The sequence below is a fragment of the Pseudochaenichthys georgianus genome, chromosome 6, assembly GCF_902827115.2.
Source record: "Pseudochaenichthys georgianus chromosome 6, fPseGeo1.2, whole genome shotgun sequence".
Lineage (NCBI taxonomy): Eukaryota > Metazoa > Chordata > Actinopteri > Perciformes > Channichthyidae > Pseudochaenichthys > Pseudochaenichthys georgianus.
The window spans coordinates 36,373,392-36,397,095 of NC_047508.1; the positions used below are offsets into that span (position 1 = coordinate 36,373,392).

Here is a 23,704-nt window from a genome sequence, read left to right on the forward strand (position 1 = left end):
TGGATTGTGACCTTCTAACAAACGCCATGAACCGGGCCACTCTGGACCCCTGCTGTGGGAAAATGTTCTGAATGGGCTCCTGGGTCTGTGGGGGGAATAAAGACTCCTTTCCGGGGGCTGAATTAAGGATGTTTTTGGAGCAGGGGCTTCATGAAGCAGGAGTGATGTTTTAATTACACTCGGGCAGGAAAGATCTCTGAAATTTGGGAGATATTTTTAGCAATTTTGGTACACACATTTTAGTTTACATGCTTTGCAAATGATGCTTTTCTGTATGTCTCAGAAACAGATTAGATCATTGCACATTTGCATACACATGTGCATGCCTGCTATATAATCTAAGGGGCCACCTAAACACAAGTGTGACCAGCCTCCCCTCCATTCTCCCGGGTTGCTCTCTGGGCAGAAAGGCCCTGGGAGAATGTGTGTGTCAAAAGGTTACGCAATCAGCCCACCATGCTGAGACAGCACAGACCTCTAGTGTGCTGTGGGGAGTGAGTGTGTGTGTGTGTGTGTGTGTGTGTGTGTGTGTGTGTGTGTGTGTGTGTGTGTGTGTGTGTGTGTGTGTGTGTGTGTGTGTGTGTGTGTGTGTGTGTGTGTGTGTGTGTGTGTGTGTGTGTGTGTGTGTGTGTGTGTGTGTGTGTGTGTGTGTGTGTGTGTGTGTGGGGTGTCTGAATGGAATTGGATACAGGAAGGGGGGGGGTTTTGGAGAGGGAAAATCTCGCTGCACGGGCTGCACTAGTTTCTCAGATCTCCGCCCCTCCTTGAATGTTATATAGTGAAACCTAAAACGCCAGCAGGCCCGTATTTGGTGGCCCACTCTCTTCCTGAGGCTGTCATTATGAAAGGTGAGTGCATTTGAATATCAATTATGTGACCTAGATAGAAGTTAAAACTACTTTTGAGATACAATGGATATATTCATAGACATCCTACATTGTTATTTAATTTTTTATTTATTGGCTCAATGGAATTTGTTGTTTGAAACTTGTCATTTTGAGTTTTCCTGAGAAAAACACAATGCATAATGTTGTCCTGCTAAGGAAAGGCATGCGGTATTAAAACATAACGATGTTCTCCAGAGCAGGAACTGTATGCACGAGAATCAACACTTTCATAACTTTGTTTTCATTTTGAGCAAATGTGTGTGCAGCACAGTCCATTCCATGCTGGGATCATGGTGTCCAGTGCTGTTATCAGAAAGCAGATTACATGTGTTGGTCCAAGACAAGAGTTGCTTGTTGTTGCATCCTCAGGCAGAGATAATATAATAAGCCATTGCAGCTCATTTTGCATTGTTGCATTCAGATTAATTACATATCAGAGAATATGGCTTCGACTGAGCTTTATCACGTGAAGCGTGGATGTTGTTTTGCAATCGAAATGTTTGCTTGAACCTCAATAGCTCACCAATTTAGACATGTGACAACATTTTCGGCAGGAAATTCAAACGGATAATTAAAGAAAAGGTCTATATCAACATTAAATCAACATTTAAGACAATATGCATGACATTTTCCTCACAATGTATGCCATTCCCCTTGTTTTGTGTGTTTTTTCACCAACCACATGTAGCATTTTAAACCCTTATGTAGATTCAACATCAAATGCTGCTGTCTTTGTTGCGTACAGGTAGACATGAGACATTGAACCCAACCACCTGTAACTGATTGAGTTGTGCATTAGCCTGTTTTATCCAACTCTCGTAGCCTCGGGGTACGGGATATTGTGAATGTGTAACTCTGAGCTGCACATAATTACAAGAGGAGCCATTATTTCTAACCCAAAAGACCTTTGTCTTCTGCTCTTTTAATGTCTAACTAGTCTATCCGTTTAATCTTTTGTGGCTTTCCACTTTCACCTCAATATCAGTGTGGACTCTACTTATCTCACTTAAGGTCACTCACGCTGGTGAACTAGAGATGTACATATATTTGGATTACTACCAATAAGAACAAAAGACAGTACCACAAGTAGTTTACATTTTTTTTGACAATTAATCAACTGGCTATAAGAGAAAAATAAGTCTCTTGCAATGACGAACCCACAGAGAACGATAAAGGCACTTCTCTGTGATTGGTCTCTCTTGTCCCATGCTACACGCTTCCACTACTTTCATTTGAGCTGGTTGCTTTTCTGTCATCTTGCTGACAAACAAACCAAACAAAAAAATATAACCTCCTTGGTGATTGTAATCATCGCCAACCTCATTAGTTCCCTGCAGCTCCACAAAGTGTCAGAGGCTCTTTCAGCCCAATTGCTTTGTTTTTTTGTGGTCCACATTTGTACTGTTCTGGTTCACTGTCACAACTCTTATTACCTTTCTTTACACCAAAGACAGTTGTTGATGAGCAAACAAAGAAATCGAATGAACTCACAATTCTCTATCTGTTCATGCACCAGTCGTGCCAATAGTGCACCATTTGGCAGCTTAAGAGCGGCATGACCGGCTATTTCATTAGAAATTAACCTAAAGGCTTTTTTGAGTTTATTTTTGAAGTCATGTTGAACCTTTGAGAGGATCTCTACCAAATGGTAGTCTGTTAACAGGTTTTGGAGGGTACTACATATGTGGAATAAGTGGTATATAGGCCTTGTGTGACTCCACAGGAGTGGCACATAGTAAAGTCCTCATCTCTGCTTGAGGCTAGAAACTGGAGGCTACTAACAGGATAACACATCAAAATCTCTAACAAAACTGTCAGCAGCCATGGGGCATGATGGGTAATGGAGGCACCAGGTTTTGGCAGGAAGAAAATGGCATGGAATAAAGAAAGACTGTCCATTGTGCGCCGGGCAATGTTAAAGAAGTTTAAGGCTAAATCTGTGTTTTAAGGGCCATTGGTTTATTAGAATAAAAACTGAGCACTCAATGTCCAGTTAAGTCAGCCACACATTCATTCAATCCTTCAATAGGTCAGTCTGTCAGTCACTCACTCTGCCAGTCACTTGCTCAGTCAGTCCACAGCTCCTCAGAGAGAGGTTACGTTGGCACCGTTTCCTGGGATAAAGCTCTTCTGTTTCTTGATGAGGTCATTCTTAATCTTTGCATATTTTCTCACACGGTGCCTCTTCTGTGACTATTCTATTAGCATATATGTAAGAACATTATTTCAGCCTGACTATGTTACTATAAATAGTGCTAATATTACGTCTCACCTATTTAAAAAGGACTGTTTGAAGTGAGGCATTTGGCCCGTGTGTTGAGCTTCCCAGCATTCACAAAGAAAGTGTGAAAAAGTGAGGTAAACTGTGATCTGGCTGCGACACCAGTGAGGATTCTCATTTGCCAGCACAGAGCGGAGAGCGGTGGGGCTCCTTGGGCTTTTGTTGCCCCAAGACTTCATTCCCACCAAGTACCTCCAGAAAACAAGGGGCTCTATTTTTACCTCCGGCCACAATTTGGCTTCAGTGCTGGAGGTTTTTGGCTCTTAAGAGGGGTCCAACCTAATGCACACAGCACACACAGAGTCACACTTGTGCTCCACCTCTGCTCTTTGCCAGGAGGATCACATTCCTTAAGGTGGCTTCAAACAAGGCTGTTGTCTTCAGAACTAAACTCCAAAAAAGAAGACAGCTTTATTGGTCCCGTGAGACAAAGGTCGCGCAACATATGCAACGCATTAGTCTGTGCGCATGTCTGAAAGATAAAGAAAGGTTCATGCCCATACGTATTCTTGTAAATGAATAAGTTTGAGCACGTTTCCTGCAGACTGACAACCAATCCATTTGAATTGAGACTGCAACAGCCATCACGCCTGTGAGAGAGCTACAAGGGTGACAGAGGGGCTGGTGAGGGGCCTGTTAATGCAAGCTGACAGGAGTGAGCACAGTCAGTGAGTTGTCTGTTTCCTCCACAGAGAGAAATTATTTCAGCAACACTGGCCCCAAAACAGGGTCTGGCCGAGGGCTCGACTAACTTCTAACGTTGTCACATAACATCAAGCCATTACTGACCTCATCCAACACAGGAAGAGTAGTGACAGGAAGAGTAGTGACATAAATAAAACATTAGATCTTGTAAACAAAAACAGGCATATTTGGCACATTTCATACACGATGGGAATTCTCCTTAAGAACTAGCCAAGGTCCTGAATATCCTCCTTCTCACTCCAGGTCTTTCACTTAATCTTCAAATAGGTCCCTTTTTATATTTATTGACCCGGAAGGACCAATTAAAGAAAACTGTAAAGCTTCTCGAGGACTATTGTGACATTTGAAGCTGGTTCTGTTTCATTTCATGTTTTTCCGTTTTGAGAGTATGCATGACTGGTAGCTTCATTTTTAATTAGCTGGAGCCTTATAATAGGATGCACATTTAGGCTCACTGAGCAAATTGAGCTTATTCAAATAATTTTGGATGATGAAGTCTAAAAAAATCAACTTTTTTTTCCATACAGAGCCCCTCCTCCAACACACACGAATAATTTGGTAGCAATATTTGTTGATCAGCACCATTTATGTGACTGCTCTGAATAATACATGTTTTCTTTGATATGGAAAAGTAGCCTTATGTAGTTATTGTTCAGTCTCTCTGAGGACATTGCAGTTTCATTACGGACATTGCCTACTTTTTCATGACTTGCTTTGTGTGAACGGTAACAAAAGAGGTATTCTAAAACGAACATGTCAGCTGAGTCATATTGGGATGATATGGTCAGATCACATTATCCTATCAAAAGCAATTTTGCATTACAAACAAACAAAATGAGTTACTTATAGGGATGTCCCGATCAACTTTTTTTGCTCCCGATCCGATTCCGATCATTTGATTTTGACAATCTGCCGATACCGATTTTTCCCGATCCGATCTTTATGCAATGCATTAAGAGAAAAAAAGGTAACAGATAACGGCTGGTCATCCAATGCTATGAATTCAGCTATCTTGGCTGTTATATTTTTGGCCTTTTCACTGTTCTGGGGCAGTTTCTCTTTCCTTTTAAAAGTCTCTGAAAGTGTCGGTTGTTTCAGTGCCGTTACCTGAGTGGCCGCTGTGTACTCGCCGTGTTGTTGTTGGTGTTTGTTTCTCAGGTAGCGTATTAGATTGGTCGTGTTGAAAGTAGCTCTGTTCTTTCCACCACGCGGAACCTCTGCCTTGCAAACATTGCATCTGGCTGTTACACTGCCTTCGCTTTCAATTTTATAATACTTCCAAACTCCTGACATTTTCTCTGTGCCGACTCCCGAGTCACCAGCTGAACGTAGCCTCTCGTTAGCTTACTGCTACTATTAGACACTGCGCCCACTCTGTTGCCAGCTTTCAGAGAAATAAGCAACCAGGTCTATGAAAACAAGCCCAAAGAAAGCAACACATACATGATGTTGTGTAATTTTAAACCACAACTAAGTCCTCAGGATGACTTTAAGACGTGAACATGGTCATTTTTGTTTTGTAACATTAAATAAAATAATAAATATATTTTATGAAAAAAAAAAAAAATCCCGATCCCCGATTTTTTTCTCCCGATTCCGATCTTTTGAAAATCACGTGATCGGCTCCGATCCCCGATCACGTGATCGGATCGGGACATCTCTAGTTACTTAAGTTCTTGTTTTACACAAGGATCGAGCTTTAACAGATGTTGCTCACATTTACCACATTTAAAGATGTCTTCAGTTGACATCATCACCAGTTATGGAATTCAATTATTTGCTATTCAGATAAATAGTAACTTTTTGAAATAAATAAATTACAAACAGCGCTTTAGAACTTCTACTATGAGATTGTGTCCTTAATTATTTGTCAAAGGAATTTCAATTGAAAACAAGGAATCAGTTATGCCTCTTGAGATATATGAAATAAGGATAATGCCATTTGCAACATTACTTCTTTGTAATTTTCTTTTCCACTCTTTCCCTTTATTCCCACAGGGGACACGGAGGACACAGAGGACACGGAGGACATGTCCAAAGTGGAGCCCTCCAATGGGCTCAGCAGACCCCTGGACATCGTGCCCAGCACAGAGGATAAGTTGATAGAGAGGGGTCAGTGGAGCAACAAGATCGAGTTTGTTCTGTCAGTGGCCGGAGAAATTATTGGCCTGGGGAATGTCTGGCGTTTCCCCTATCTATGTTACAAGAATGGAGGAGGTGAGTGCTCAAATACTTCTCTCTGGCATGTTTAACACAAAAGCTTTTGTATTCAGTCATACATATCTTATTTACTCCAAACACAAGTCTTCCAGAAGTTCCAACTTTGCACTGATTGAAATTGTAAAGCAGCACAATTAAGCTTCCGATTAAAAATAATAGATTTAAAGGTGGGGTAGGTAAGTTTCAGAAACCAGCTCGAGATACACTTTTTGTTATATTCCATGGAATGCTCTTAACATCCCGATAGCAATGAATATCTGAAGTGCTTTGACAGAAAATCCATAAAAAAATGTCATCTGTAGAAGCCGTAATACTGTAAAAAGTACTACCTGCCTGTCAGCCTTCCATCGGGGCACAAACGTATCTCGTGCCCTCATTGGTCATGTGCGCGTTCGTGTGTTGGAGGAGGGGCTCTATAAGGGAGGGGCAGATTTTTTCCGGTTGTGTATTTTCAAATTCTAGCGATCTCGAGCCGGTTTCTCAAACTTACCTACCCCACCTTTAAGTTAGGAGGAGATAATACACACGCTAATATATAATCTATTCCACGGAGATCCATTGAGGGTCAAAGTTCACAGAAAAGAGCCAGACTCATTTGGGAAGCTAGTTTAGGTGTGGCTAATGGCTGATAAGAGAGAGCTCACTGACAACAAATAAACAATAACAACATTGTATCAGTTATGTCCGACAGGCAGTAAAAGTGTGTCATTCTCTTGTTAACCACATGAATGATTTCAGATTATTCGACCAGCATAAGATTTTGACAATTTATATCTTTAAATATTCTCTTTACAATACCTTAAATTAATGCATCAGTATCTTCTACTCCGCTGCTGCGTCTGTAAAGCCGGTGTGTCCTTGGGCAAGACACTTCACCTGAACTTGCTCCTGTGGGTATTGTCCACAGTATCTGACCATTGCATGTATGATATATGTGTAATGTGTGTATATATAAAAGCGCTTTGAGTCATTGAAAAAGCGCTATAATAAATGTAAGGAATGGTAATGGAAAGGTAATAGACTAGTGAACTGTTCCTTTAATCTATGTGCTTATACAGGGGCCTTCTTCATCCCATACCTCATCTTCCTGTTTGCTTGTGGGATCCCGGTCTTCTTCCTGGAGACGTCTCTGGGTCAGTTCACCAGTGAGGGAGGAGTCACCTGCTGGAGGAAAATCTGCCCGTTATTTGAAGGTACCCATTTTATTAAGAAATAGAATTAAATGGATGTTTAATGTTGTCGAAACACTTTACAGCTTTACAGCATGCACTTCCAACAATTATTTGACTTGGCGGAAGCATCCATCTTCATGATGATTAGAACGTTCAAATGTAATGATCTAATGATCCCAGTATGCATTTTATTGCAGTATGCATGTTCGTTTTTTGTGACAACATCTATACATGTTCACAACAATGTGGGATTGGAATTTCCGATATGTTAGGATCTGTGTGCTCATATTCTTTTCAGTGTACATGTAGTGCGTTACGGTTGGCTTTAGCGTCTCATAGCTGGTTTTCTTGTATTTCTTGCCCTTTTAACAAACAGCTTAACTACGCACATCAATAATACCACATTTTGGTAGCAATATTTGTTGATCAGCACCATTTATGTGACTGCTCTGAATAATACATGTTTTCTTTGATATGGAAAAGTAGCCTTATGTAGTTATTGTTCAGTCTCTCTGAGGACATTGCAGTTTCATTACGGACATAGTCTTGTAAGAAAATAAAACCACACACAATTGTAACCAATTCACCTTTTCCTGCAACCCTGACATGGTTTATGAGGCCTTTAATGCACAAATAATTGATTTGCAAACATTGGATGCATAACTCACAAGCCAATGTAGTATACAGTTGTTTTATGCAATCCTATTAACTGGTGGAATAGACTCATAATATAAATGGATGACATGGATTTTTTTCATTTTTGAGTTGCTCCAATGATGGGGAATTTAGCAGGCTTTATCAACTATCACATTGTTGACAGGTCATATCAGCCTGTTCGACACTCTTTGTGTGTGTGCATGAAGCCTCGACAAATTAACTCTTTGCACACTCGTTTGCTAAAAAAGCTTCTAAACTTTCACGTCGACATCACTTTGTTTTAGTTTGGCGAACATTGGCGTGAGTTGTTTTGCATAAACACATACCTGTCCGCTCCTGGGTGTTCGGCCGAAAAGAGTCCCGTAAGTGACGAAAACAAAGATAAACGTTCCGGGAGGGACCGAGGGATTGACCCTTGTGTGGTGTTCGTGTCAAATTGACCCGATTTCCATTTTCAATGAATAAAAAAAAAAATAAGGATATTTTCGTTCAACCTGAAACTCAATGGCTGGGGCTTATTTATTGTGAAGGACATGTGGAATTGTTGGACAAAGGTAATATTATTACAGTAACCCGTTACTGTAATAATATTACTTTTGTCGGTAAAACACCCAACTCTGCACAAGGGTTAAACATGAGAGGGGGGAAATTAGTAGGTGAGGTAGGGCTGTACCCGAATATTCGACTATTCGAATATTCGTTCGTTGGCCAACTATTCGGGTTTCAATTTCATTATTCGGATATTCGTTTTTTTTTTTTCCCAAACAAAAAAATATTTTTAAAAATAAAATATTTTTTCAAACAAATTAATATATTTTTCTAAATGTATGCTATTAATAAAGGCGAATTGCCATATTCTTATACTATATTTATACTTTTGAATTGCACTGTTAAAATGCGGAAATATATACAATCTCAGCCTGTGCTCCTGACACTGTTGCGTTCACTGTTCACAGTCACGAACGCAAACGGCACGCTTCACCTCGCTTCACCTCGTTTCACCCATAAAATGCCGAAGACTTCAGCTGTGTGGGACCATTTTAAATTGGACGACGGTAAAAAGAAGGCAGTGTGCCAAATATGTGATAAGAAACTGGCCTACCACGGTGGCACAACAACTCTGAAAAGTCACCTGGATGCTGTAAGTAGTAGGGATGCCAGCGATTATTCGATTATTCGAATATTCGCTACAGTCTCCATAATCGAATATTATTTTTAAAAATCGATTTTATTTATTATTATTTATGTTTTTTTTTTTTCTGGCTTAGGTTCAACCAAAATATAGACTAATGCTAATAATAGTAATAGTATTAATAATTGTCATTGGTCACACCACCAGTTTGTTTTACTGTAAACTTGGAGGAAGCCTGCGTGCAGAGCAGACTGCTGCTGCAGCAGCACGCTACACACCGACCCCGCCCCCACCCCCCCTCTCCCTCACACGTGCGACTAAAGATGAACAAAGCGGCAGGTAAAAAGAGTTCCTCCTCGTGGAACTACTTCGAACTTACAAGTCCAAAGGAAGTTAAATGCAAGCTCTGCGAAAAGACGTTGGTCTATCACAGCTCAACCTCAACAATGCGTTCGCATTTGAGTGCGAAGCCAAAGAGGTTACAGAGAAAGACGCAGCACAGCCGGCCATTACCAACTTCACTTCAAGGCCACGCCGTTGTGATGACATGCTTGTTTGTTGTTTGTACTGTTAAACATGTTCCAGTAAAGAAAACATTATTATTCGCCAGGGCTGCCGAATAATCGATTTTGATCATGGTCAGTTTCTGGCAACCCTAGTAAGTAGTAGCCTAGCTTAGCTTAGCTGTTGTGAAGTTGCCATGATGAAGCTGCTTTATCCGCCGTTTAAACAGTAACGTTAAACATGATAAAAACGTGCACTTACTTTGCTTGGAAAATAGTTGCAAGCAAGCAACCGAATTGTTTTTTTATATTAGTTTTTTAATTTTATCAGCATAGTGAAAATAATAGGAGTAATGTGGGAACATCTGGGGCTAAGGCAATTATTGGCATAAAGTTGAGTAGCTCAGCCTAATAATACATTGTGGCCATAGGTGCATCCCCACGCATCCCAGCCATCAACATCCTCAACAATACAGCAGACCCTACAGTTAAAAAAAACGATAACGGAGAAAAGAAAGATAGAGATAACAGATGCCATAGTACATTTCATCGCTATGGATATGAGACCCATTTACATAGTCGAAGGCGAAGGCTTCAGAAAATTAATGAAGAAGATGGAGCCCGGCTACACTGTCCCCAAACGCTCCAGTATTTTAGATGCCATGTCTCTGAAGTACAGCGATCACCGAGACCAAATTGTAACTCAGATTGAAAACTCAACTGCCGTAAGTTTTACAACGGACATTTGGACCACCTCGGTGCGTATGGAGGCGTATATGGCTGTCACCTGTCATTTCATAACTCGCGAGTGGAAACTCTGTAACTTTGTTTTGGAAACCAAAGTAATGGAAGTAAACCATACGGGAGTAAATATTGCAGAACAGCTTGGAGAAGTGGCGGACGCCTTTGCCATTCCGAATTATAAGCGAGTAGCCGTTGTCCACGACAATGCCAGCAACATGAAGCTGGCAGCTGAAATATGTGTTTTGTATCTTTGTTTGACTGTTCAGGTTGTAAAATGTTATAGACGGAATGTGGAACCAGATTTGGTCCCCGGGTGCTGCGCTGGGTTAAATGCAGAGGACACATTTAGTTTTAATGTTTGCGAGTACTGAGACAATAAATACATATAAATCGTAATAGTATGCTCTTTCTGCGCTTCTGCTTAACAGCGTGTTGTCAGGTGTCTCGGATTCGGAGCGTGTTATGAAACCTTTTGGGAAAAAAAAAAAAAATGTGAAAAAAAAATTTATTAAAAAAAAATACAAATCTCTCCGCACCGAATATTCGCTGCTGATTACTACCGAATATCCGGAGCCCGAAAAATGGTATTCGGGACAGCCCTAAGGTGAGGTGATATATTTGTTGTAGCATGGGCGTCATTTTGTCAGACAATATGGTGGGGACAATTTCTAGAGATTTAACATCAGCATAGCAGAAGACAAAATACGCCCCTCCCCTGGGTATTGAACCTCGAGCACCTGCATGAAAAGCCAATCCATAGACCTCTGGACCACCAATGTGTTTTTAAAATAATGAACGCTCAACCATTTTGGCTATCAATAATTACCCTGTAGGCCTATCCTCTTTTTGTGTTCACCAATTGCATGCCAGAAAGCGGTATTGGACATCTAAACTACATATACAAATATTGTTTACTTATTTTATATAAATGAATGTCCCACACAGCCATTTATGTATCATATTCAGGCCTGGTTCAGGTTGGTTGTATGTTAGACTTCTTGTAAAAGTGTGTTATTTTGCTTGACTAAATGCTGTAATCGCTGAACATCTTTTTTCAGTTTACTTGAAAAGTTGATTCATAAACTTGATGTTTTGTTTGTTCCAGGTGTGGGTTATGCCACGCAGGTGATTGTTGGCCTGCTTAACATCTACTACATTGTGGTGTTAGCCTGGGCCCTCTTTTACCTGTCCAATTCCTTCACCTGGGATCTGCCCTGGGCCTCCTGCAACAACACCTGGAACACAGGTGAGCCACAGGAAAACACCTGCTCGAACCAGGGACCCTGCCGTCTGCTTTCCAGCTGAGCCACAGCACACACACTGAATTCATCTGAAAACACTTTATACAATTTATTCCTGTATGTATTCATGTTTTTATTCCTACATTTATTTATGCTTGTATCTATTTATACTTATGACATGTTCCGACCTCTATATAAGTGAGGGTCTGAGCTCTCTTAATTCCATCGTGTCACCAGCGGGCCCGGGTACAGGAGGGGTAATATAGTTCTTATTATACATCCATGGGTATTATGAGCGTTGTGGTTCAACCGATCTGAATCGCTTTCTGAAGCAGTCACGTGGTATCGACAGGCAGCGAGGCTTCGTTTGTCATCGATGACGTCACTTACCCAAAACAATACAAGCCTCGATACAAGCTTCACAAAAAGCATCGGGGATTACTCGACACACGCTCCGAAGCCTCGGCGCAATACGTAACATCACTAAATACTGTGACAAACACATTAATCAGGTGTAGCCATGTCTCCATCTGTGCATGCTTTATGGAGGGTTGAATACATATTCTAACTATATGATGGATCGGTGATCTGTCTTTCCAACACATAGACTAACTAACAGACTATATCTTAACAACAATGGATTGCCATGACATTAAAATAATGAATACTAATTCCTTGTCTTTTCCTCTTGCAGGGATGCAAACTTGTCACCTTTCTGCAAAATTCACCGTTTTGAATCCAAAATAGATCGTTTGTGTGATTCATGTAGATCTGCAATAGAAATATTTGTGGGGTATGGGGGGTATGGGGGGGTCTGGGGGGGTCTGGGACCCGGAGTAATCTGCGGCCGCGACCTGTTATGTGCCATCATACACGCATGGTGTTCTTTTTGTATATATTATAATGAAGCGCGAGCTGTGTGCTCGAGTCTTCCTGCCTGTCGGCTCTGCTCATGGATGTATAATAAGGCTCTGCTGCTCCGCGATGAGGGTCTAGCTTCAGCAGCTACATTACCTACGGGTGCGTTCGTTAATATTAACTGTGCGGTCCGGAGTCACTGTGGCACAGACTGGACCGCTGGTGAACAGCTGTTAGAACGGGCCATTCAGGTGTTCAGAGCAGAGCTCCCTGTCGGAGCGGCAGAGCATGATGTGAACTGAACATTTTTTCTGTCGCAATATTATTTCATGAATCGTTGAGCTAGCTAACTAGCATACATTGTCACTATCTGCTAACGTTAGCTTTAGGCTTCGTTTTCTAATAGTTTTTTTCATAGGCTATAAACAGAGGTGGTATAAGTATAGATATTGTACTTGAGTAATAGAAGCACTCAGATCTTGTACTAGAGTAAAAGTAGAAGTACTCAGGTCTTGTACTTGAGTAAAAGTAGAAGCACACAGATCTTGTACTAGAGTAAAAGTAGAAGTACTAAGATCTTGTACTTGAGTAAAAGTAGAAGTACTCAGGTCTTGTACTTGAGTAAAAGTAGAAGCACACAGATCTTGTACTAGAGTAAAAGTAGAAGTAGCCTACTAAGATCTTGTACTTGAGTAAAAGTAGAAGTACTCCGATCTTGTACTTGAGTAAAAGTAGAAGTACTCCGATCTTGTACTTGAGTAAAAGTAGAAGTACCAGAGTGTAGGAATACTCTGTTACAGTAAAAGTCCTGCATTCAAAATGTTCCTCAATTAAAAGTAGAAAAGTATTATCATCAAAATATAGTGAAAGTAGCGACAGTAAAAGTAGTCACTGTGCAGATTGATCCATTTCAGAATAATATATCTGATATGTTTTATAATGATTGATCATGAAAGTGTTCTCAAAGCTGGTAAAGGTGCAGCTAGTTTGAATGACTTTGTATACTGCAGGGTAGCTTGTGGATTTACTCCAGGTGGAACTAAAGTCTGATTCAACACTTGATTAGATTTCACATCATTCATTCACATCTGTAAAGTAACAGTGGAGGAAAAGTACACCATGTACCTCTGAACTGTAGTGGAGGAAAAGTACACCATGTACCTCTGAACTGTAGAGGAGTAGAAGTACACCATGTACCTCTGAACTGTAGAGGAGTAGAAGTACACCATGTACCTCTGAACTGTAGAGGAGAAGAAGAACAAAATAGCAAAACATTGAAGTATCTCAAAATTGTACCCAAGTATAGTACTTGTTGAGTTTATGAACTTAGTTACTTTACACCAGTGGCTATAAAGATAGAAAGACTAAGCCTTGAACAGAGGCATGGAAATACATTTTCAAAATGGTCAACAGTGCTGCCAAAATGATAAACTGACTGGTACACAATTAAAATAAATGCTTTTATATATTTCTATTAGATGTGACTCTTTAGCGTTTCTGTTATTATTAACTGCTGCTTTAGTTGTTCTCACGGCTAACATCCTGTTATTCCTCATTTTAAAGCCGATATTCTGTGGGGTCGGGGGATCGGATCCTTGTCACCTTTTCCATACCTGATGAGTTTGCATCCCTGACTTGAGCCATCATAAAGTTGATGTTTTTAAATGTTATTGGATGGATTGTCAGGAGGACCTTTAATTCCCTTTCAGGATTAATTGTAATAACTTTGATGATTTCCTGACTTTTCATCTAGCGCAATATTTCAGGTCAAATGTTGTATTTGCCCAATACGTTGGATTATGAACAAATACTGTACTACCTTAAAAGCGATTGGCTATTCCATCAACTCCAGCTTTACTTTTTGTAGTGCAAGCTAGCATATGTTAGCATGATAACACCTCAAGCTAAGATTGTAAACACAGTCGGTACATTACATCACGTCAACATGGCTATACATTTTTAGCGGTGTTTGTTTCTAAACTACCTAAAACCTTTTCCCCTGGCGTTCCCCTTCACCATTCAATTAATGCATAGTTTAATTTCATCTTATATGGAGTTACTGTTCTTGCACCATTTCGCTCCTTCGCCTCAGAGGTGGCATTGTTTCGGTTGCCTGTGTGTAACTTGGAAACAGACAAGCTTGGATTTCTTCACAGCATTGAATGTCTTTCTGTCTTTCTTTTCATTCAAGATTCTTGTATGGCATTTCAGAGGGGGAATAGCTCCATCAATCACCATGAGAACACCACCTCTCCTGTCATTGAGTTCTGGGAGTAAGTGCCTCTTTTTTTGTTGGTCTTGTCCTCAAATGGCCTTATGGTGCCAAGGAGTTCACAAGTATTTAACTTTAGCAATTTATTCTTGAATTACATCCTGTTTTTTTAAATGTATGACTGTTAGACTAGATACAACAATAACAACTGGTTCCAAAGTATTGTAATTTTACTACAAGGTCTTTTGAATTGCTAATTTCTAGGACAAGAGGAAAATACTTAATGTGTGTGTGTGTGTGTGTGTGTGTGTGTGTGTGTGTGTGTGTGTGTGTGTGTGTGTGTGTGTGTGTGTGTGTGTGTGTGTGTGTGTGTGTGTGTGTGTGTGTGTGTGTGTGTGTGTGTGTGTGTGTGTGTGTGTGTGTGTGTGTGTGTGTGTGTGTGTGTGTGTGTGTGTGTGTGTGTGTGTGTGTGTGTGTGTGCGTGCGTGCGTGCGTGTGTGTGTGTGTCACAGGCGACGGGTGCTGAGAATTTCCTCAGGTATTCATGATATTGGCTCTCTGAATGGGGACCTGGTTATCTGTCTGGCCGTAGCGTGGGTCATCTGCTACTTCTGCATCTGGAAGGGAGTCAAGTCTACTGGCAAGGTAAAACCTCTCGTCTATATATAATAGCTAAATATTCACATGGGAAAAAGAGAGTATTAGTAGACAATAGCTTATTCCGTGGTAGGATCCTTATTTAAATCAGATTTGTATGCAGGAAGTGTTGAGTTGATTAAAGTTGCAGAAGGAATTAATAATGCACCAATTGGGCAGCTAGTGTTATCAATTTAAGACACACCCGTAACAACTAAAAATCCAACATACCAAACATAAATAGTAAAGCTTCAACTTGTGCAAACACTTTTTAAACATTGTCACTTGTAAACATCATTTACATTTAGCATAAAACATTATCTGAGAAGGAAGAATGTCGTTTTGTATACGTCTTGTAGGCACGTCTGAATAAAACATGTTGCTATGTCCCGGCAGGTGGTTTACTTCACAGCCACTTTCCCTTATGCCATGCTGGTGGTCCTGCTGATCAGAGGGGTCACGCTGCCAGGAGCTTCCATAGGAATCTCCTACTACCTCTACCCCGACCTGGAACGTCTGTCTGACCCACAGGTAGGGAATGTCATTTCAGACATACATAAATGAGCGTTCACTCTAACACTGAAAAAGACGATGATCTCATTTAAATCAGCATTTAAATGCTTTCCGAAATAAGTGTATGCCCTAATCTTAAAATTGGTAAAAACTGTTAGAGTATTGCCTTGAGAAAAACGGCTCTACATATCAATTCTAGACATCGTATTTTACGAACTTGAGTTACTAAAATGTTTCAGAGAAAGGCAAACTAACTCGTCATCCCACACTCCCTGAAGATTACGCTCTGCTATCAGGATTCCAATATCAACCTAAATTGTCCAAACAACATTAGTGTTGTGTTCACAGCTTGTTTCGAAGCTTCTTCCCAGGGGGAACAAAGTCAGATATTGCAGGCTTATTGACACAGGATGTGTGAATCTCGGACGTCTTACTTACTGCTCTCGCACTGAACTCAAACCGAGCTTACTTTAAGCAGGTTAACAAACAACACCGTCGCCAATTTGTCTAGAGCAGACAATGTCATTTAATAATGTGTCCAGCAGATTGCCAAGGACTTATCACTGCTGAGGGAAAGAGAAAGGATTTAGAAATGGGCTGCTAACAGGGACTTTACAATTTCTTCTTTCCTTGCCGCGAGATTGCAACCAGTGTGAACATTTAAAAGAGGGGCCCGCTTAAGTCCCTCTCCGGACTCGGGGGATGAATACAAGTTCTGTGTGTGCAGGCCAAGACAATCTAGGCTGGTGCAGTTTGTGCTTTGGGACTACCTGCCTTTGTGTCGTGTTGTGTCCAGAGCTTGTGTTGTTGGTTGGACCACCAGTCAATCGGATCTTCAGTTCTGGCTGCTAACTATCTAAAACATGCCCCAGTGCCCCGGGAGCACTCTGCCAGAATTGCAAGCATAAAGAAAAACCTCATTTGAATTTTGAAGTGAGAGTAAGTGTTAAAAGAGGGCGGAAAGTGCTTCACTTTATGCCTCGGGGCGACGGAGATGGATAAAAACGTCGCTGTGTGGGTAAAGAGTTTTGACATTTGATAGATGCTTTGTGAGTCTTCTACAAGATGAGAAGGTATGATTGGCGATAACTCTTAAAATATGACAAGTACATGGAGGCTGTCTGAGATAACACTTTATGTAGTAGTTGTTTTGAATCTTTTCCCCTTTATATTGCTAATAAAAATCGCCCTGTCATTTTTTCTCCATTCCTTATTATTCTGTGTGTCTGAGCTCATAAAGCCGTGACAACTAATTTATAAGGAAGCTGGTCTGGTAACAGAGACATGAATACAGTCAGTCTGAATACATGTACAGTGTTTCTTAAAAATAAACATTTACAAGTTGGCTCTTATACTTTCAGCATTACATGTTATCCAAGGGACATTTCAAAGTCAACAAAGCCACAAAACTAAAACATTAAAGGTGGGGTAGGTAAGTTTGAGAAACCGGCTCGAGATCGCTAGAATTTGAAAATACACAACCGGAGAAAATCTGCCATTTCCTTATAGAGCCCCTCCTCCAACACACACGAACGCGCACATGACCAATGAGGGCACGAGATAAGTTTGTGCCCCGATGGAAGGCTGACAGGCAGGTAGGCCATCCAATCCGTTTAGCCGGCCCGGCTAAAATGATTGGTTGTACTTTTTACAGTATTACGGCTTCGACAGATAACATTTTTTAATGGATTTTTTGTCAAAGCCCTTCAGATATTCATTGCTATCGGGATGTTAAGAGCATTCCATGGAATACAACAAAAAGTGTATCTCGAGCCGGTTTCTGAAACTTACCTACCCCACCTTTAAATGTTTTTTGAGGGTTTTTCCAGGCATTGAATTGTCATAAAGTGTGGATACTTCCCCTTTTTTCACCGTTTCATTTATCTTGTTTCTCTTCTGTCCTTAGGTATGGATGGATGCTGGAACTCAGATCTTCTTCTCGTATGCCATCTGCCTGGGTTGTCTCACTGCGCTGGGAAGCTACAACAAATACAACAACAACTGCTACAGGTAAGGACTGAAATCATAATGCACTAACAATTCTATCAACTGCCCAACAATACTTCTCTATTCTGTCATCAGAGTGAAATGTAACCTGTTTTTCCATCCTTATACTGCCATTATTGCACCGTTGACAATATGATTGGTACAATTTTGGTACCATTCTTAACCCTTCACCACATGCAGTTTCTAATCATAACATGTCCCTCTGTGTGTTATGTGCAGGGATTGCCTGTCCCTCTGTTTCCTGAACAGTGGCACCAGTTTTATAGCAGGGTTTGCCATCTTCTCCATCCTGGGCTTTATGTCCTATGAGCAGAACGTGCCAATCTCAGAAGTTGCTGAATCTGGTTGGTTATTATTTGTACCGTATTAGGTACGACTGTTATGTATGATATCCTACAGACTGTCTGAGACTTATTGTTCGACTGATTTAAATTATTTTTAAAAGATATGAGTCATAATTCATTTTCCTCAGCCTGTCAGTGGCCTCTATGGTTTAGTGATACTTTCATAACATTCCATTGAGCATGTATGACCAATTATAGTTATTTAAATCTCATCTTTGACATTTCAAATCTGTCTAACTCAGGTCCAGGTTTGGCCTTCATAGCCTATCCTCGTGCTGTGTCCATGATGCCGTATCCTCCTCTGTGGGCCTGCTGCTTCTTCATTATGATTGTCTTTCTGGGACTGGACAGTCAAGTGAGTCCGACATATGCTCCTCACACACACAACAGTCCTTGGGCAAGACACTTTACCTGCATTTGCTCCCGTGGGTAATGTCCGCAGTAATGACTCTTACATGTCTAATATGTGTACTTGTAAAGCGCTTTGAGCACCTGTAAAAGCACTCTAATAAAAAAATGTAATGCATTATTATTATTATTATTATTATTATTATTATTATTATTAACAGAGATAACAGAGATTGCTACATTTCACTATTTCTATTGTAAACATAATTCTTGCAAAACAGCATTGAATATTTATAAAGGCCAATTTGCACAGATCTCTTTACATTTAAGTTTTCTTGTAAATGTTTTGGGTAAGTCAGCAACACACATGTAAAAACAAACATATCTAGACTCATATATACAAATATCTACTTCTTGTGTCTTTCCTGATCAGTTTGTGTGTGTGGAGAGCCTGGTGACAGCCATGGTGGACATGTATCCCTCCACCTTCCGGCGTAAGAACCGCAGGGAGCTCTTCATCCTGGCAGTGGCTGTGGTGTCCTTCCTCCTTGGGCTCATCATGCTGACAGAGGTTTGGGACTTTAGTGTTATTATTTTGACATAACAAGATTACACATTAAGCTTGTAATCTTGCCACAAGGAGACAAGAGAAGGTGGAAACCCCTAGTTTGTGTTATTTCAAACCGGATTTCAGAATAAGCATTCAGACATTTAGTGTTTGTGCATGACGCGTCACTTCATTCTTCATCTCCCGGGTTGTGTTTAGGGATAATAAGCAGAACAGTGGGGAGCCTCCAGTGCAGTTAGGCCGAGGGCCGTTGCACCACAATCTGTATTTTTCAAAGTAATATTGGGCAATCATAGTAAAGATACATTAAAAAAAACATGCTATAAGATAATAAATGCTGACTCGGTTGCACTGGTGGCATCTTAGGGCCTTTTGTTTACACTTAGGTAAAGACTTTCTTGTCTTTGCAATTCATAAAACAAACCAAACTCATTTTAGAAACGAAACTGCCTATTTCTACTTATTGCAGTTTCCTTTAAACCCTCACTTTTAAAGCAGAGCCTTTCCTCCTGTCAAACCAAGTGTTACTATAAGTGTGTATTGTGTATTTCAGTATTTTCAATTTTCAGCAATAGAACTGCCAATTTACACTTGGATGATTGGCCTGCATAGGATAAAGAGTCTCCGTTTTTCTTGTATACTTATCGGGTTATTAACCCATGTCTGTCTCTACAGGGTGGCATGTACATCTTCCAGCTCTTTGACTACTACGCAGCCAGTGGGATGTGCCTGCTCTTCGTGGCTATATTCGAGACTGTTTGCATTGCTTGGATTTATGGTGAGAGTGTTCGGCAGGCTATTTGGGAATGCATAAAGGGGCTTTATTCTCACAAGGCTCTATTCATCCCGGTAAACAGTTCAGTACATTCAGCCAATCACGACCAATCTACTTTTTTCCTCACATTGGAGCCTGAGAGTATTTCACATGTTATCTTTTGTTAGCTGGTTTATTTGGGGGATAATAAGAATCCCAATTAAGTAGACTTCTTTATTAAGCAGTCATGAAATGTACCTTTCTGCTGCAGATGATTGTTTGATATTGATGTAATTGCTTTATCTCCCCCTGATCACAGGTGCTGACCGTTTCTACGACAACATTGAGGACATGATTGGCTACCGGCCCAGCCCTGTCATTAAATACTGCTGGCTCTATTTCACCCCTGCAACTTGCTTTGTGGGTCTCATTCATTTTCAATATGCATGCTTTCACACTTCTCTCTTAAAGCATGAGCATCCTCTGCTGGCCATCGTGGAAAATACCATTTGAATTAGCAAAATATCACAAAGCTATCAGAAAAGGCATTGAAGTTAAGATTAATGGTTATTATCAGTGATTTTGTATTTATTTAGTAGTATTTTAAATATCAGTAGTGTTGTATCAACGTGCATCCAAACAGAAGCGTGAAATCTCTCTCTTTCTGTGTTCAGGGAACCTTTGCTTTCGCCTTGATCAAGTACTCACCTCTGAAGTACAACAATGAATACGTATACCCATGGTGGGGCAATGGGATAGGCTGGGTCCTGGCTCTATCCTCCATGCTGTGTATTCCCGTGTGGATTGCAGTGAAACTGTACAAAACCCCTGGAACCCTGAGAGAGGTACGTTTTTCTAAAAACTCCATTTCCTTGGTGCAAATAAAAAAGAGTAAACAGAGAAACGAAAAATAGGATTAAAGATAATTGGGATTGTGTTAAAGCTGCTCGCATAATTTAGTTTCTGTATTGGTAATGGATCACATGATTATGTGTTTGTAAAATAGGTTGCTCTTAGGCCCCGGCCACACGTGGACGAAAACGGTCGTTTGCGTTACTGTTTAGTGTCATATAGACCGTTCGGCCACACGAGGACGACCGAATACGGCACTAAATGACTGAGGAAACGATAACGGGTCCCAAGTTGGATAGAACGGCATACGCAACGCTCTGGGGGGTCCAACGGCTCCGTGTGTACGCCCTATACGATCATTTTCTGATAATGATGAGGCAATAGCCCCGCCTCTCCCCACCTCTGCTGCTCACCCCCGCGTCAAAGTAAACTGCACACTGAATTCAGATTATTTATCTTTCTCTCGATATGGACCTAAACGCGAGTGAAGTCTAATCTGACAGGACGAAGACACCTCTCAAACTACCTAAACTAGTTATAAATATGTTTATTTTTATAGAGTCGTTATTCATTTGTTTTAAAGCTCAATAAATAACAAAGAAGACCTTTGACCAGCACTTTTATAATTTTGTCCGGAAGATTTAAACTTTAATACACGTTGACTGGCGAAAAACTCTGCCCGGTTCCCTCGGCCCCCACCGCGGAGAATAAACAGAAGGGCAACCATGACAACCATGCTTCTTCGCTGCTTTTGTGGAGGAAGTTACAGCGCCACCTACAGGCTCCTGCATGTACTGCAGCTTCTCCAGCGGTTGGAGCTAAACGGAGCGGTCTCGTGTGGACAGACACTATCCGGATGACTATGGCGTGTGGACGGAAGCTTTTTTGCGTTTGCGTTAATCCTATGCGTTTAGCCGTTTTCGTCCCCGTGTGGCCGGGGCCTTAGTATCAAATCCACAGAGATGATCACCCAATACTGCAGCTCTTCCAAGGAGCATTTCATCATCATAGCTTATTGCTTTGCTTTCATAGCTTTACGGTCGGGTTCAGTCTCACTGCTCTCTTTTTTCCACTGTAAACACTACCAGCTCAGCACAAAATGGCACATAAACAAAGATAGCAAAAAGCTGAACATACTGTAACCTACTGTATAGGAGCTAAAGACATATCTCCCTGCTGGTGGAGACCCTAACAGAGATCAAAGCAGGGGGAATATCGGACTTTGGTTGGAAGGACACAGATTGGTACTTCCTGGATAAGCAAATATGTAACTGTTTGCTCCCATTAACCTTAACAACTTTATAAAGGTTATACTGTGTCAATATTGTACTTGGAGCCAGTTTCCCTTTTGATAAATACAAGTCAATTAGAGTCATGAACTGTTTGTTTTTTAAGCAACAGTTAGTGATCAGGGACTTTGCCAAAGAGCCACAATGCTCCTGGTTAAAAGTGTGTATGCTTCCATGTATTGCATAACTGATCTTGAATAATCTCTTCGATATTGTAAATAATAACATTTTAATGAGAATGATTGATGTTGGTTACTATATATTGCAGTTAATATGTGGTTTTAAAATTAATATTCGTTGTTTTTTCAAACGCATCACTGACATAAAGTAAGTTTTCCTACATTTTACACATCTTCTGTTCACAGCGCCTCGTTTTCTTGACAACTCCTTCCATCGACTTACCGAAGTCGAAGCAGGAGCAGGCGAGGCTGCTGGCCATCTTCGCAGCGGACGGCGACAGCCTCCATCAGAAATCACCTCCCACCAAGGAAGGATACTTCCCCGTTGATGAAAAGGAGTCGAACTGCTAGAGACATGAGGTTTGGTTTCAGAGCCTTGAATGGGGTCAAAGGTCATTCCTTAGCCTTGACACTCTGTCTGGCCCCATCCCAACTTCCCTTCAATACCTCACCAGACACAGCGCAGACTTTAAGAGTCACCTGACCTGTTACTGCTGATCTGCTGCTGGAGCTTTTCTCCGTTGTTAACAGCATGACGGCGTCAGCGTTCTTACTTAAAGAGTAACAATTATTTGGGTACCATCTTGTTGCCAGTAGCAGAGTCATATTTACACTTGAAAATTGCAGCCATTGTTGTTTCACAGTGGCTAAGAATTTACATTGATTGTGTTTGCTTTCTGAGGAAGCCTTTTTTATGTTTAGCTTGTTTGACATTCCAGTTACTTTATTGATTATACCAGCTATCTGTTGCGGAGGTGTCACACGAATAAAAAGCTGTGTGTTTGAATGAACTTCTGCATATAGAGTGCAAGCGTGTTTCATCCATAGATTAAATAACGCTGACAGCTCTGTTTATAAAAAGATTGTTATCATCTCAGGATGTTACATATTTTAATTAAAAAACAAAATCATACTAATAATAACCAATGCTTGAGAAAGCAAGTATTTGAAATGTATATTTGGTAGAATTCAACTAATTGTTGCTGTTCAATATGTTTATATTTCTGGTGCAGAACAATGCAGATTTGCATGAATGTTACATGCTTTTTTTCAATATTCAGATTTTTGACATTTTAATTTAGTCACCTTTGCCTTATCTCTAATGCATTGAATTGTTTAAACTTAAAATGTGAAGTGCCTGGAGTTGACAGCTGTGCTGCTAATACTATGAACAAAGCACGCTGAGAGGAGGGTTGTATTCCAAAATGAACATCTCTCTCGTCTTCTCTTTTCCTGCTGGATAGTAATGAATGTGTTTTTTTAGATATTGGAATGAGTATATGATCATGTGTTGCCACTAGGGACTACTTTTACATATATAACTTTTATATACTATGAAAAATGATTTTTTTTATGAATGAATATAAAACACTTTAATTAAAATATACATTTCAATATATGTATGTCTTTTTTGGGATATGGAGTTTGATATTCAATTCATGCATGATCTTAAATCCTCCTAATATCTCACTTGCTATCAGGTAATATTTTAAAGTATTAGGGGGTTTTAGGATACCGTTGATGCTAAGAAAATGTATTGTTTTACAAACTTTTGATTTGATGCACAACACATTACACAACACAACACATTAAACGCATTAC

The 23,704-nt window shown here is 40.5% G+C and overlaps 1 protein-coding gene across 1 annotated transcript; it reads left to right on the forward strand.

The window, feature by feature from the left end:
* Positions 1-737: 737 nt before the first annotated feature.
* Positions 738-23,499, forward strand: slc6a13 (solute carrier family 6 member 13). Its single transcript, XM_034085140.2, has 15 exons — positions 738-848; positions 5,872-6,090; positions 7,152-7,286; positions 11,407-11,547; positions 14,592-14,673; positions 15,125-15,257; positions 15,645-15,779; positions 17,668-17,771; positions 17,988-18,112; positions 18,355-18,467; positions 18,894-19,031; positions 19,704-19,806; positions 20,102-20,202; positions 20,457-20,627; positions 22,289-23,499. The coding sequence occupies exons 1-15, from the start codon at positions 842-844 to the stop codon at positions 22,451-22,453; spliced, it is 1,872 nt and encodes a 623-aa protein (XP_033941031.1). The 5' UTR covers positions 738-841; the 3' UTR covers positions 22,454-23,499.
* Positions 23,500-23,704: the final 205 nt, after the last annotated feature.

Excerpts from the sequence above, each read along its gene's own strand:
- slc6a13 (XM_034085140.2), top strand. Across the intron at positions 6,091-7,151 it reads ATGTTACAAGAATGGAGGAG|GGGCCTTCTTCATCCCATAC; the intron begins GTGAGTGCTCAA and ends GTGCTTATACAG. Across the intron at positions 15,258-15,644 it reads GAGTCAAGTCTACTGGCAAG|GTGGTTTACTTCACAGCCAC; the intron begins GTAAAACCTCTC and ends ATGTCCCGGCAG.